Here is a 13,354-nt window from a genome sequence, read left to right on the forward strand (position 1 = left end):
AAGTTTGTAGCGTCATACCCAAGAAGTCTCAAGGCTGTAATCGCTGCCAAAGGTGCTTCTACAAATTACTGAGTAATGGGTCTGAATACTTATGTAAATGTGATATTTCAGTTTTTTGTGTATAATACATTTGCTAAAATGTCTAAAAACCTGTTTTTTGCTTTGTCATGATTGGGTATTGGGTATAGATTGATGAGGGAAAAAAACAATTTAATCCATTTCAGAATAAGGCTGTAACGTAACAAAATATGGAAAAAGTCAAGGGGTCTGAATACTTTCCGAATGCACGGTATGTCGTGGTAATTCTTTGGAACAGTTTTCCAAAATAAAATCATTTGGAGCTGATTTGATGGTGTTTTTACAGTCTTTTATGTCCAAATAAAAAATCACGCTGCGGGACGCCAGTTGGGGAACCCTGGTGTAGATGGTGCATTTTGGTGTAGGATTAAGGGAGTGTTGTTGGTTTTAAATCCTCAATGATTTAGGGTAGGCTGGTCCTAAATGTGTGCTTAGTGGCAGCTTCTGTCTATGTTGGATTGACTGTATTATAAAGCCATTGTGACATAGGAGAGTAGTTGATATGAGTCTGATGTAACTGAATGGTGTGTGATGCAGCCCAGAGGGCAGTGTTGTGCGACAGGAGCTCTGTGGGTGGTAGTGATAGTGGGTGTGACTGTATGGAGGGAGGTACTCATTGTATGCTGTGATGGCTGTGGTGCATACACATTCAAATAGACAACACATGGGAACATGTTTTGATTGCCTCTTCACAGGGATATGTGCATAAGTGCTCCTAGTATGTGTGGGAGCGCGCGCGCATGTACATACCCTCTGACCTCCAGCAGGATGAGGACCATCAGAAGCTTCGACGTCAGATTGGTCCGTTTCTCCTCATCACCGGTTACTATGGTACCCAGAACGGAAATGCAAAAAGATTAATGCCAGGAAGAGAGGAGGGGAGGGGAGAAGAGATCTGATGAGAGAGAGAGCTAGGTAGGGAGGGATGGATGGAGGGAGGTGAAGAGGAAAGAAAAGAGGAGGGTGGAGTGGAAGGATGGATGGATAGGAAGGGTAGAAAGTGGATGTATATAGGGATGCCAGGAAGAGTTGACAGAAGTAGAGGAGAGAGGGAGGAGGGGAAGTGGTCATATGCTGGAATGCCAGGAACAGCTCTTGTCTGATCTGGATTGAATGATGGAGGAATGAATAAATACAATGAATGAACAAATGACTTGGATAGAGAAGAGAGTGTGGGAGAGGGCTGTCTTTTAGTCCCTCTCTTTTCAGAGGAGAGGAGTGCAGATGAAAGTGTTTGTCTTTCTGCTCTAATCATGACCAGCGCCCTCTCTCTCTCTGGAACGCCTGAGAGGAGGGAGAGAGGCAGCCCAGCGTGGACAATAAGGTTACGGAACAAGAGAGAATGATTGGAAAATGGAAATGGTTGATGCAATAACAGTGTGTGTGGGGGTCACATTGTGCAAGGTGTGGCTGATAAAGAAAGGATATTATGAATGACAGAGTGATGCAACTTTAGGGTATGGGTGATAAAGAGAAATACAAGGATGTTATGTGATGGAGAGAGAGAAAGGAGGTAGAGCATGGGTGATGGAGAGAGGGCTGACAGTGTTGAATAGAGTAAGAGAATGGATGAGTCAGCATTATTTGTAAAATTTTAATTGGTCTTAAAGATGCTGTCCGTAAGTGCTCTGTCCCCGGTGGTAACAAGACAGACTACAAACACAGCTGAGCTAAACGCTACAAAAACAAGGTGTTTTGTACTTATGCCAATGATTTCCCTTCCCTGATTGGCTTCACCTCTTCTTTGGTTTTACAGGCAGGTACACTCCTCTTCAATCCTCCAGTAGTGTCAGTTGAAACTTTCTGAATTTAAACTAATCTGTATGGACAGTGCCTTTAAAGGGATAGTCCGGGATTTTGGCAATGAGGCCCTTTATCTATTCACCCAGAGTCAGATTAACTCGTGGATACCATTTTTATGTATCTGCATGCAGTTTGAAGGAAAATGCTAACTAGCGTTAGTGCAATGACTGTAAGTTCCTGTAGACTTCCAGTCATTGAGCTAATGTTATTTAGCTTTGGCTTGCAAAACTACCTTTAACTTCCTTCATACTGGACACATATACATAAAAATTGTATCCACAAGTTAATCTGACTCTGGGGAAGTAGATAAAGGGCATCATTGCCAAAATCCTTAACTATCCCTTTAATATAGCAGTAACGTGGCTCATACACTGAGTGTTCATAGACTGACCAGATGAAAGCTGTGATCCCTTATTGATGTCACTTGTTAAATTCACTGATGATGATACATATTTGCACAAATAATAGCGAAATCACAAAGAGGCTGTTAGCTAAATGCAAACGAGCGAAAACGAACATAAACTAATTGCAAAGACAGGCAAGCTAGTAGCTACCGAATGTCATTTTCGTTGAGTGTGGACATTTACAAGCGAAAGTGAACGAGAGAAATTGTGCAAATGAACAAAGGTGGGATGCATGCTTTTCTGAAGGAAGAGTAGTAATGTTAGCATGTGTTCACGGAGAACGGAGGAAAAAACGCTATTAGGAAGCGCAGGGGGAAAATGGCAGCTGTACAGAACTCCGACAACAGCGCTCTTTGACTTCTAAAACATGGCAAACATTTAGTAGCGAATTGCACACAAGTGAAACTTCATCACCTCATGTGCGCCACACAACAGAGACTCGCGGATAGAATGCTATGGACTCAGCATCTCCCGCTTTCTCTTGTTGTGCTCTTTACAATAAACACGTGACTGGCTCAACTGTTCTGGGGAAGTACGGTAAGCTTCATAATGTAAAGTAAATCATGTGACAGGTGAAACGAAGAACGCAATCAGCTCCTAACGTATTGCACAAGTTGACTGCAGGTATTAACTTAAAAAGTAGCTACACAAATTCAAATGTACTGAAAAGCTTCAAATAAATAGTTTTGAAGGTATTGAGAAACCATCCCGTGGCTTTTTCCATGCACGCATGACTAAGTCGCTTTGGATAAAACCGTCTTCTAAATGGTATATACATTTATTATTATTATTAACTCCACTAAGCTCTACATTTACATTTGAGTCATTTAGCAGACGCTCTTATCCAGAGCGACTTACATCAAATCAAATTGTATTTGTCACATGCGCCGAAAACAACAGGTGTAAACTTTAACGTGAAATGCTTACTTACAAGCCCTTTCCCAACAATGCAGAGTTAAAAAGTAATACAAAAATACAAAATGAGCAAATAATCAAAAAGGAAATAGTAACACAATAAAATAACAATAACGAGGCTTTATACAAAGAGTGCCGGTACTGAGTCAATGTGTAGGGTTACGAGGTAGTTGAGGTAATATGTACATGTAGGTAGGGGTAAAAGTGACTAGGCAATCAGGATAAATAATAAACAGAGTAGCAGCAGCATATGTGAAGAGTGTGAGTGTGTCTTTGTGTGAGTGTGTGTGTGTGTGTTTTGTGTGTGTAAGCGAATGTAGTGTGTGTGTAAGCGTATGTAGTGTGTGTGTGTGTAAGCCCCAGCTCCTTGTGATTGCAGTCTGCATGTTAGTATGAGAGGGGTGAACTGTCACCACCACCAGAGTGTCATTAGGCCACAGTAAGACCAGTCACCTGACCACTGGGCCATATTACAGAGACCAGTCACCTGAGCTGACCACTGGGCCATATTACAGAGACCAGTCACCTGACTTGACCACTGGGACATATTAGAGAGACCAGTCACCTGAGCTGACTACTGGGCCATATTACAGAGACCAGTCACCTGACCTGACCACTGGGCCATATTACAGAGACCAGTCACCTGACCTGACTGCTTGGCCATATTACAGAGACCAGTCACCTGACCACTGGGCCATATTACAGAGACCAGTCACCTGACTTGACCACTGGGCCATATTACAGAGACCAGTCACCTGAGCTGACCACTGAGCCATATTACAGAGACCAGTCACCTGACCTGACTGCTGGGCCATATTACAGAGACAAGTCACCTGACCACTGGGCCATATTACAGAGACAATTTTTTTAGACCACTGCGCCACTCGGGAGACAGTCACCTCACCTGACCTGACCACTGGGCCACATTACAGAGACCAGTCACCTGACCACTGGGCCATATTACAGAGACCAGTCACCTGACCTGACCACTGGTCCATAGTACAGACGGCTAATCACACTACTAATGACAGCTTTAGGAAGCGAGCTGCCGTGTGTGTGTGTGTGTGTGTGTGTGTGTGTATGTATGTGTATACTTGTTTTCCTACCTTATCAGGACCCCAACTTAAGGTTTAGGGGTTAGAATTTTGGGGTTAGGGTTGTTAGGTTAAGGAGTAGGGTTAGGGAAAATAGGATTTTGAATGGTCAAAACATTTGACTCCCCAAAAAGTCCTGAAATTTCACGAAAATAAAGCTGTGTGTGTGTGTCTTGTAAGCACAGGGCTCGGTCGGACAGAGGTGGCAGGTTCTCACATTCAAAACTCTCCAATCCCTTTGACTCTCTAATCCGCAGGGAAACTGCCATTCTTTTCCTTTTCCCTCCTTCCTTTCTCTCCTTCTTTTCACTTTTTCTCTCTCCCTCTCTCTTCTTTAAGCCGGAGACATTATACAGAGTTTCTTCAAGAATTGGCAAACTGGCTTTCCCACCGTCACCCTAATCTTCACCACACACACACACACACTGCTCCCTGAGACCCACCTGTGCAGCTTGGTTTTCTCTGTATCTGCTGCCAGCAGCCCCACCCTGTACCTTACAACTATCTGGGGAAGAGAGGAAGGAGGGAGAGGAGGAGAGCATGAAAGAAAGGGAGGCGGGACAGAGAGAGAGGGTGAATGAAAGGTTAAAGCGATGGAGGGAGGCTGTGAGACAGATAAAGAGATGAAACAGAAAGAGTGAGATTTATTTCCCTGTCTGGAACTAACCTCTAGACCCATCCATCACTGTCCCCCTCACACTCCCAGTCGACAGCCCAGGACAGGCAGAGTCTGCTGGGTGTCTGAGCCAGACAACTACCCCTCTCCGGTGCCTCTCTCTCTCTAGTGGGGCTCACTAAGGTAACTTCCATTCAGTCTTTCTTTATACAAACCGTGGCTTCCACCGGAGAGAGAGAGGAAAGAAGGAGGGAAACTTAATCCGGCTATTGAAGGAGAGGAGGAACAGACGGGGTCTTTTTCTTTTTCACCCCTACCAAAATACCCTCCCTGTTTCACATCCCTCTCCTCCTACACACACAACACACACAACACACACAACACACACAACACACACACAGCCTTCTGCCCAACACCCCATAAACACCCCTCTTTCCTATTCAGAGTTGTCTGCCCAACACTGCTGCCAGCACACTCTCCTCTCCTATGGAGAATCTAACATGAACTTGTGTCCTCTGTATACGTCATGTCTATGTAGCACTAAGATGATACATTTACATTTTAGTCATTTAGCAGACGCTCTTATCCAGAGCGACTTACAGTTAGTGAGTGCATACATTTTCATACTCGCCCCCCTGTGCGAAACGAACCCACAACCCTGGCGATGCAAGCGCCATGCTCTACCAACTGAGCTACAGGGGACTCTTCTTGATACAAAACTCTTCCATTAATTAAAGGGGTTCAGAATAATTCTCAATTTAGAGCTGGGCTGAAACAAAAGCCTGCACGTCATGTAGCTCTCTCCAGAGACCAGTTTTTCAATTTAAATTTAAAAAAATGAATAGAACGGGAGTCCCCATTCAAGTCAATGATTTGTCCGTTCTATTCATTCTATTTTTATGCATGCAATCCTATCCAATAGGCGAAATCCAGATAAATAGCTTTTGAAAAACTGGGCCCAACCTTGCCTCCTCCCCATACTTAAGCCAAAGGGTTGATCAATCACCCCAAGGCTTGTTTTAGGGGCGATGGCTTTTGTCTTTGACCGTGACAGCGGAACAAAACATTTGCACCCAAATAAAACCAGGTCGTCATGAGTACAGATTTGATCGCCATTCTTATCCCCCTTCTTTGACGGCACAATCGAACCACTTAATGTCAAAATTCTCTGGGTAGACAGAAATAGGCTGTGATGGAATGGAGAGAGAGTGTGTGCATGCATGGTGGGGGATATCACAAGAAGGCCTCTGACTGGTAGTTTTAAAGTGAGGTTCTCCCATTCAGCCGCTCTGATAGGTAGAGGAGGAAAGGACCAGATGAACACTGAGACATAGAAATGGTCATACGCACACACCATCTAGGGGTGTCCGTTTGTAGTGCCAACATGCTCAGCTGTGAGCTTCGGCCTGTAAACCCAAGCTCTACCACTCTTTCTCACACTGGCATTTATGCATGACCAAGATCTCACCATATGACATTTTTATTTTACCAGGTAAGTTGACTGAGAACACGTTCTCATTTACAGCAACAACCTGGGGAATAGTTACAGGGGAGAGGAAGAATGAGCCAACTGGCAGCTGGGGATGGTTAGGTGGCCATGATGGTATGAGGGCCAGATTGGGAATTTAACACCCCTACTCTTACGTTAAATGCCATGGGATCTTAAGTGACCACAGAGTTCAGACACCCGTTTAACGTCCCATCTGAAAGACGGCACCCTACACAGGGAAATGTCCCCAATCACTGCCCTGGGGCATTGGGATATTTTTGGGGGGGGAACCAGAGGAAAGAGTACCTCCTACTGGCCCTCCAACACCACTTCCAGCAGTATCTGGTCTCCCATCCAGGGACCAACCCTGCTTAGCTTCAGAGGAAAGCCAACAGTGGGATGCAGGGTGGTATGCTGCTGACCTAATATTGACTGTGTGTGTGTGCGTGCATGTTTATACGTGCGCTCAGTCATTTGAGGTTGTTGCGATGGTGTGTGTTAGGGAGTGCTGTTACTGTCTTAAAAACCATGGGATCTCATGCGTCTCTGCACCCATTGGGGGGAGGGGGGCCTGGCTGCCAAGTGGGTGGGCCTATGCCCTCCCAGGCCCACCCATGGCTGCACTCCTGCCCAGTCATGAAATCCATAGATTAGGGCCTAATGAATTTATTTCAGTTGACTGATTTCCTTATATGAACTGTAACTCTGTAAAATCTTAGAAGTTGTTGCATTTTGCGGTTATATTTGTGTTCAGTATATTTGGTTAACTATTTATATAACTATTTAGCAGTATTATGGCTTGGGGGTAGAAGCTGTTCAGGGTCCTGTTGGTTCCAGAATTGGTGCATCGGTACCGCTTGCCGTGCGGTAGCAGAGAGAACAGTCTATGACTTGGGTGGCTGGAGTCTTTGACAATTTTTAGGGCCTTCCTCTGATACCGCCTGGTATAGAGGTCCTGGATGGCAGGGAGCTCAGCCCCAGTGATGTACTGGGACATACGCACTACCCTCTGTAGTGCCTTGCGGTCCGATGCCAAGCAGTTGCCATACCAAGCGGTGATGCAGCCAGTCAAGATGCTCTCAGTGGTGCAGCTGTAGAACTTTTTGAGGATCTGAGGGTCATGATAGAACCTTAGTGATAGGCTTGGTTGGTATCCAGATTGTCATACCTTCATACCGACCACGTGCCATTCTGGGATATTCTGTAATACCGGCACTGAACACAAGGGGTGCTGTTTTCAAACCCCACTGATACTCTGTAATCCAAAGGTTAGCAATGCTAACAAGTACATGGAAAATCCTATAGAGAATGCTAACGAGCGCATCGCAAACATTTTGTACAGTTTCTGACCTAAAGTATACAAGTAACAAAAAAAATGCTTTTCCAGTTTGCTGCATGCACAAAACAAATATTAGCCAGCAAGGCTCTTGATCCAGTAGGGGCTTCGCTGATGTTACCAAGCGAATGCTTGATTTTGGAGAAGCTAACCTCTTAGCTAGATAGCTAACTAGTTACTAAATTATCAAACCAGAGCATTTAGCAGATTTTATACAGTTAACTTAATAGTTATAAGATATCTAGCTGGCAAACATTTAGTTGTGAATTGCGTACTGTAATTAAATCACCTGGCGAATGCTGCACAACAGTGAGTGACTCACAAGGCTCTGGTCATCGTTGTGTGCTTGTAAACAAACACCATGTGACTGGGGACTACTGTAAGCTTCATAATAATGTAAACAATTAAAAAGTAGCTACAAATATTAAAATGTATTAAAAAACTTCAAAGAAATCGTTTCTTTTTCCAAATACCCCGGTATATATACGGTATACCGTCCAAGCCTACTTAGTGATGTGGACACCGAAGAACTTGAAGCGCTCAACCCTCTCCACTACAGTCCCGTTGATGTGAATGGGGATGTGCTCGAATGGGGATGTGCTCGGCCCTCCATGTCCTGTAGTCCACGATCAGCTACTTTATCTTGCTAACGTTGAGGGAGAGGTTGTTGTCGCTGCCAGGTCTCTGTCCTCCTCCCTATATGCTGTCTCATTGTTGTCGGTGAACAGGCCTACCATGGTCGTGTTGTCAGCAAACTTAATGATGGTGTTGGAGTCGTGCGCAGTAGTGGGTGAACAGGGAATACAGGAGGGGACAAAGCACGCACCACTGATGGGCCCCCGTGTTCAGGGTCAGTGTGGCAGATGTGTTGTTGCCTACCCTCACCACCTGGGGGCGACCCATCAGGAAGTCCAGGATCCAGTTGCAGAGGGAGGTGTTCAGTCCCAGGGTCCTTAGCTTAGTGATGAGCTTGGAGGGCACTATGGTGTTGAACGCTGAGCTTTAGTCAATTAACAGCATTCTCACGTAGGTGTTCCTTTTGTCCAAGTGGGAAAGGGCAGTGTGGAGTGCAATAGAGATTGCGTAATCTGTGGATCTTTTGGGGCGTTATGCGAATTGGAGTGGGTCCAGGGTGTCTGGGATGATGGTGTTGATGTGAGCCATGACCATCCTTTCAAAGCATTTCATGGCTACAGATGTGAGTGCTACGGGGCGATAGTCATTTATACAGGTTACCTTGGCATTCTTAGGAACAGGGACTATGGTGGTCTGCTTGAATCATTTAGGTGTTACAGACTGGGTTAGGGAGAGGTTGAAAATGTCAGTGAAGACACTTGCCAGCTGGAGACACACACTCACAGTATACACATGCCTGCTCCTATTGTACAAATTACACATAGACGTACACACAGAGGTTGTTTTGACAGGCCCTCTGTGTATCTGTGTCTGTATTAGATGTATGAACTGTTCATATGAGGTGACATTTAGACAGTGTAAAACCCTCACACTGGTCGCCTGTCTGCTAGTCAAACACAAGGAAATCCCATCTCTGTCTGTCTGCCTCTGTCTCTCACGATTCTATTTCTCTGCTGGGGATTATATCTACTTTAGATGGGGTGTGTGTGTGTGATTTCCATTTTCTGTGAGCCTTTACATGCCTAAGAAAGAGCACTAATCCTTTTTCACAGCATTAAAGTGATAGACAGGGCAAATTAGTGGGATTGTGTGTGTGCATACAGAGTGTGTGTTTTGACACGAGTGGTCGTTACACAGATTGCTAGGGCTTGTAGAGAAAATGCATGTAGACAAAAGCACCGATGTAGCCACTAGCTAGTTAGCCAGCTTCTAGAGCAGGGATGGGTTCTCTCCATCTTTCTAACCCCGAAGTATCTGCTGTTTCTTCTTCTTCAAACCAGCATCTGATTTAGACCTGGGAAACCAGGTGTGTTTACCAGCAGAGCAGACACTCGGGCCACCAAGGACCAGAGTTTCCCATCCCTGCTCAATAGCATAAAGGTTTATCTCTTTGCTCTCTGTGGGTGATGTGATGCTGTGGCTGGTTGTGGCTGGCCAAAGGCATGATATTCACTGTGTGTGTCCTGACTGTTCTCTGATGTGAGGGCTGCCTGTGAATATTTCATAGCCTGGACTAAATATTGATGGTGCTTCTGACATTCAGTCTCTCTCTATCCCCCTCTCCTTCTCTCCTTTCCTCTCTCAGCCCTTCCACCCCATGGTGAACCTGCAGTGTTCGGAGGACCTGAGGATGTTCCTGTGTGCTCTCTACGCTCCAGTCTGTATGGAGTATGGCCGGGTGTCCATGCCCTGCCGAGCCCTGTGCCACCGTGCCAAGAGGGACTGCCACAAACTCATGGAGATGTTTGGGGTGGCCTGGCCAGACGAGATAGAGTGTAGCAAGTATGTATGGGACTGTCCCTGGGTTGGCTTTACACAACACTGAGCACTTCACTGACCATAATGACTTAACCCAAACTCTGCCTTGATTGACCACTAACCTGAGCCTATCCTGAGCCTACTTTGTCCTGAACTTACCCTGAGCCTACTTTAACCTGAACTTACCCTGAGCCTACTTTAAACTGAATTTACCCTGAGCCTACTTTAACCTTCACTTAGCCTGAGCCAACTTTAACCTTAACCTAGCCTGAGCTTACTTTAACCTGAATTTACTCTGAGCCTAATTTAACCTGAACTTACTCTTAAATTGTTGGATAAATCTTAAAATGTCCATAGCCCAGTATCACCATCATCACAACCCTAATCTTATCTGAGCTCCATGTAGAGCATGAACCTTGAACCCTGACTGGTTCTCAACTCAAACATCACAATCCTTCTTACTAACCAAAGCCCAAACCACAACCTAAACTCAACCTTAACCACATTATAAAAATAGTTATCTCTCTCTTTCTCTCTCTCTGCCCCTCCTCCCCCCAGGTTCCCAGACTGTGACGAGCCCTACCCCCGTGCGGTGGACCTCCAGACCAGCGCGGATCCCACCGACATCTCTCCTATGTCTGTCCAGAGGGACTTCGGCTTCTGGTGCCCCCGCGAGCTCAAAATAGAGCCCGACCTGGGCTACTCATTCCTGGGCGTGAGGGAGTGCTCACCCCCGTGCCCCAACATGTACTTCCAACGCCCGGAGCTCACCTTCGTCCGCTACTTCATCGGCGTGGTGTCCATCGTCTGTCTCTCGGCGACACTCTTCACCTTCCTCACCTTCCTCATCGACGTCACGAGGTTCCGCTACCCGGAGCGGCCAATCATTTTCTACGCCGTGTGCTACATGATGGTGTCGCTGGTGTTCTTCCTGGGCTTCCTATTTGAGGACAGGGTGGCGTGCAACGCGGCAAGCCCGGCCCAGTACCGGGCGGCCACCATCACACAGGGCTCCCACAACAAGGTGAGCCATCCCCGCCCGTTGTCTTAGTGATTGATTGATTAGCTGCTTTACTCTGTGACATTCAGGGCCACTACTGTATATCAAAGAAGGTAGCAATGATAGGATGTAAAGTGTGAGATATTTTCAATGTTACCCCCTCCAGGCATGCACGCTGCTGTTCATGGTGCTCTACTTCTTCACTATGGCGGGCAGCGTGTGGTGGGTCATCCTCACCATCACCTGGTTCCTGGCGGCCGTGCCCAAGTGGGGCAGCGAGGCCATCGAGAAGAAGGCCCTTCTCTTTCATGCCTGTGCCTGGGGCCTGCCCGGCTGCCTCACCGTGGCCCTGCTGGCCCTCAACAAGATCGAGGGCGACGGCGTGAGTGGCGTGTGCTTTGTGGGCCTCTACGACGTCACGGCGCTGCGCTGGTTCCTGCTGGCGCCTCTCTGCCTCAACGTGGTGGTGAGTGTTCTATGCTCTAGAATGGAGAGCTGTTCATTCTAAAGGCTTTTACACCTCTCTTCAATTAACAAATGATCTTGCATTGGGTAGTTATTTCCCGACTCAGACCAACTGTTTGTGGCTGATTCTACATGTTAAATCTGGACCAACTACGATGGAGAATGTCTAGCGGCGAACAACTGAGATTACACAAGGGGCAGATTCTTTCAACAACCGTCCATAGACGGTTGAGTTGGCTGTTGGACAGATGCGTAGAAGCCTTTAGAATCTGACCTACGCATCACTAACATACAGTACCAGTCAAAAGTTTGGACACACCTACTCATTCAAGGGTTTTTCTTTATTGTAGAATAATAGTGAAGACTATTATTCAAAACGATGAAATAACACATATGGAATGATGTAGTAACCAAAAAAGTGTTAAACACATCAAAATATATTTGAGATTCTTCAAAGTAGCCACCCTTTGCCTTGATGACAGCTTTGCACACTCTTGGCATTCTCTCAACCAGCTTCATGAGGTAGTCACCTGGAATGCATTTCAATTAACAGGTGTGTCTTGTTCAAAGTTAATTTGTGGAATTTCTTTCCTTCTTAATGCGTTTGAGCCAATCAGTTGTGTTGTGACAAGGTAGGGGGGGGGGGGGGGGGTATACAGAACATAGCCCTATTTGATAAAATACCAAGTCCATAGTATGGCAAGAACAGCTCAAATAAGCAAAGAGAAACAACAGTCCATCATTACTTTAAGACATGAAGGTCAGTCAATACGGAACATTTCAAGAACTTTGAAAGTTTCTTCAAGTGCAGTCGCAAAAACCATCAAGCGCTATGATGAAACTGGCTCTCATGAGGACCGCCACAGGAAAGGAAGACCCAGAGTTACCTCTGCTGCAGAGGATAAGTTCATTAGAGTTAACTGTACCTCAGATTGCAGCCCAAATAAATGCTTCACAGAGTTCAAGTGACACATCTCCACATAAACTGTTCAGAGGAGACTGCGTGAATCAGGCCTTCATGGTCGAATTGCTGCAAAGAAACCACTACTAAAGGACACCAATAATAAGAAGATACTTGCTTGGGCCAAGAAACACGAGCAATGGACATTAGACCGGTGGAAATCTGTCCTTTGATCTGATGAGTCCAAATTTGAGATTTTTGGTTCCAACCACCGTGTCTTTGTGAGACGCAGAGTAGGTGAACGGATGATCTCCGCATGTGTGGTTCCCACCGTGAAGCATGGAGGAGGAGGTGTGATGGTGTGGTGGTGACACTGTCTGTGATTTATTTACAATTCAAAGGCACACTTAACCAGCATGGCTACCACAGCATTCTGCAGCGATACGCCATCCCATCTGGTTTGCGCTTAGTGGACTATCATTTGTTTTTCAACAGGACAATGACCCAACACACCTGCAGGCTGTGTAAGGGCTATTTGACCAAGATGGAGTGATGCATCAGATGACCTGGCCTCCACAATCACCCGACCTCAACCCAATTGAGATGGTTTGGGATGAGTCGGACCGCAGAGTGAAGAAAAAGCAGCCAACAAGTGCTCAGCATATGTGGGAACTCCTTCAAGACTGTTGGAAAAGCATTCCAGGTGAAGCTGGTTGAGAGAATACTGTACTCCTGAGTGGCGCAGTGGTCTAAGGCACTGCATCGCAGTGCTAACTGTGCCACTAGAGATCCTGGTTCGAATCCAGGCTCTGTCGCAGCCGGCCGCGACCGGGAGACTCATGGGCGGCGCACAATTGGC

At 46.1% G+C, this 13,354-nt stretch overlaps 1 protein-coding gene across 1 annotated transcript in view; it reads left to right on the forward strand.

Annotated features, from left to right (window-relative positions):
* The window catches only part of LOC311145888 (frizzled-3-like), a 36,032-nt gene that overhangs the window by 4,481 nt on the left and 18,197 nt on the right, over positions 1 to 13,354 (forward strand). Inside the window, exons 2-4 of the mRNA XM_084182248.1 lie at positions 9,957 to 10,153; positions 10,688 to 11,153; positions 11,296 to 11,595. Coding sequence (XP_084038374.1) covers positions 9,957 to 10,153; positions 10,688 to 11,153; positions 11,296 to 11,595 — 963 coding nt within the window. The remainder of the gene's footprint in view (positions 1 to 9,956; positions 10,154 to 10,687; positions 11,154 to 11,295; positions 11,596 to 13,354) is intronic.

The sequence above is a fragment of the Coregonus lavaretus genome (assembly GCF_964263955.1).
Source record: "Coregonus lavaretus genome assembly, chromosome: 18".
Classification (NCBI taxonomy): domain Eukaryota; kingdom Metazoa; phylum Chordata; class Actinopteri; order Salmoniformes; family Salmonidae; genus Coregonus; species Coregonus lavaretus.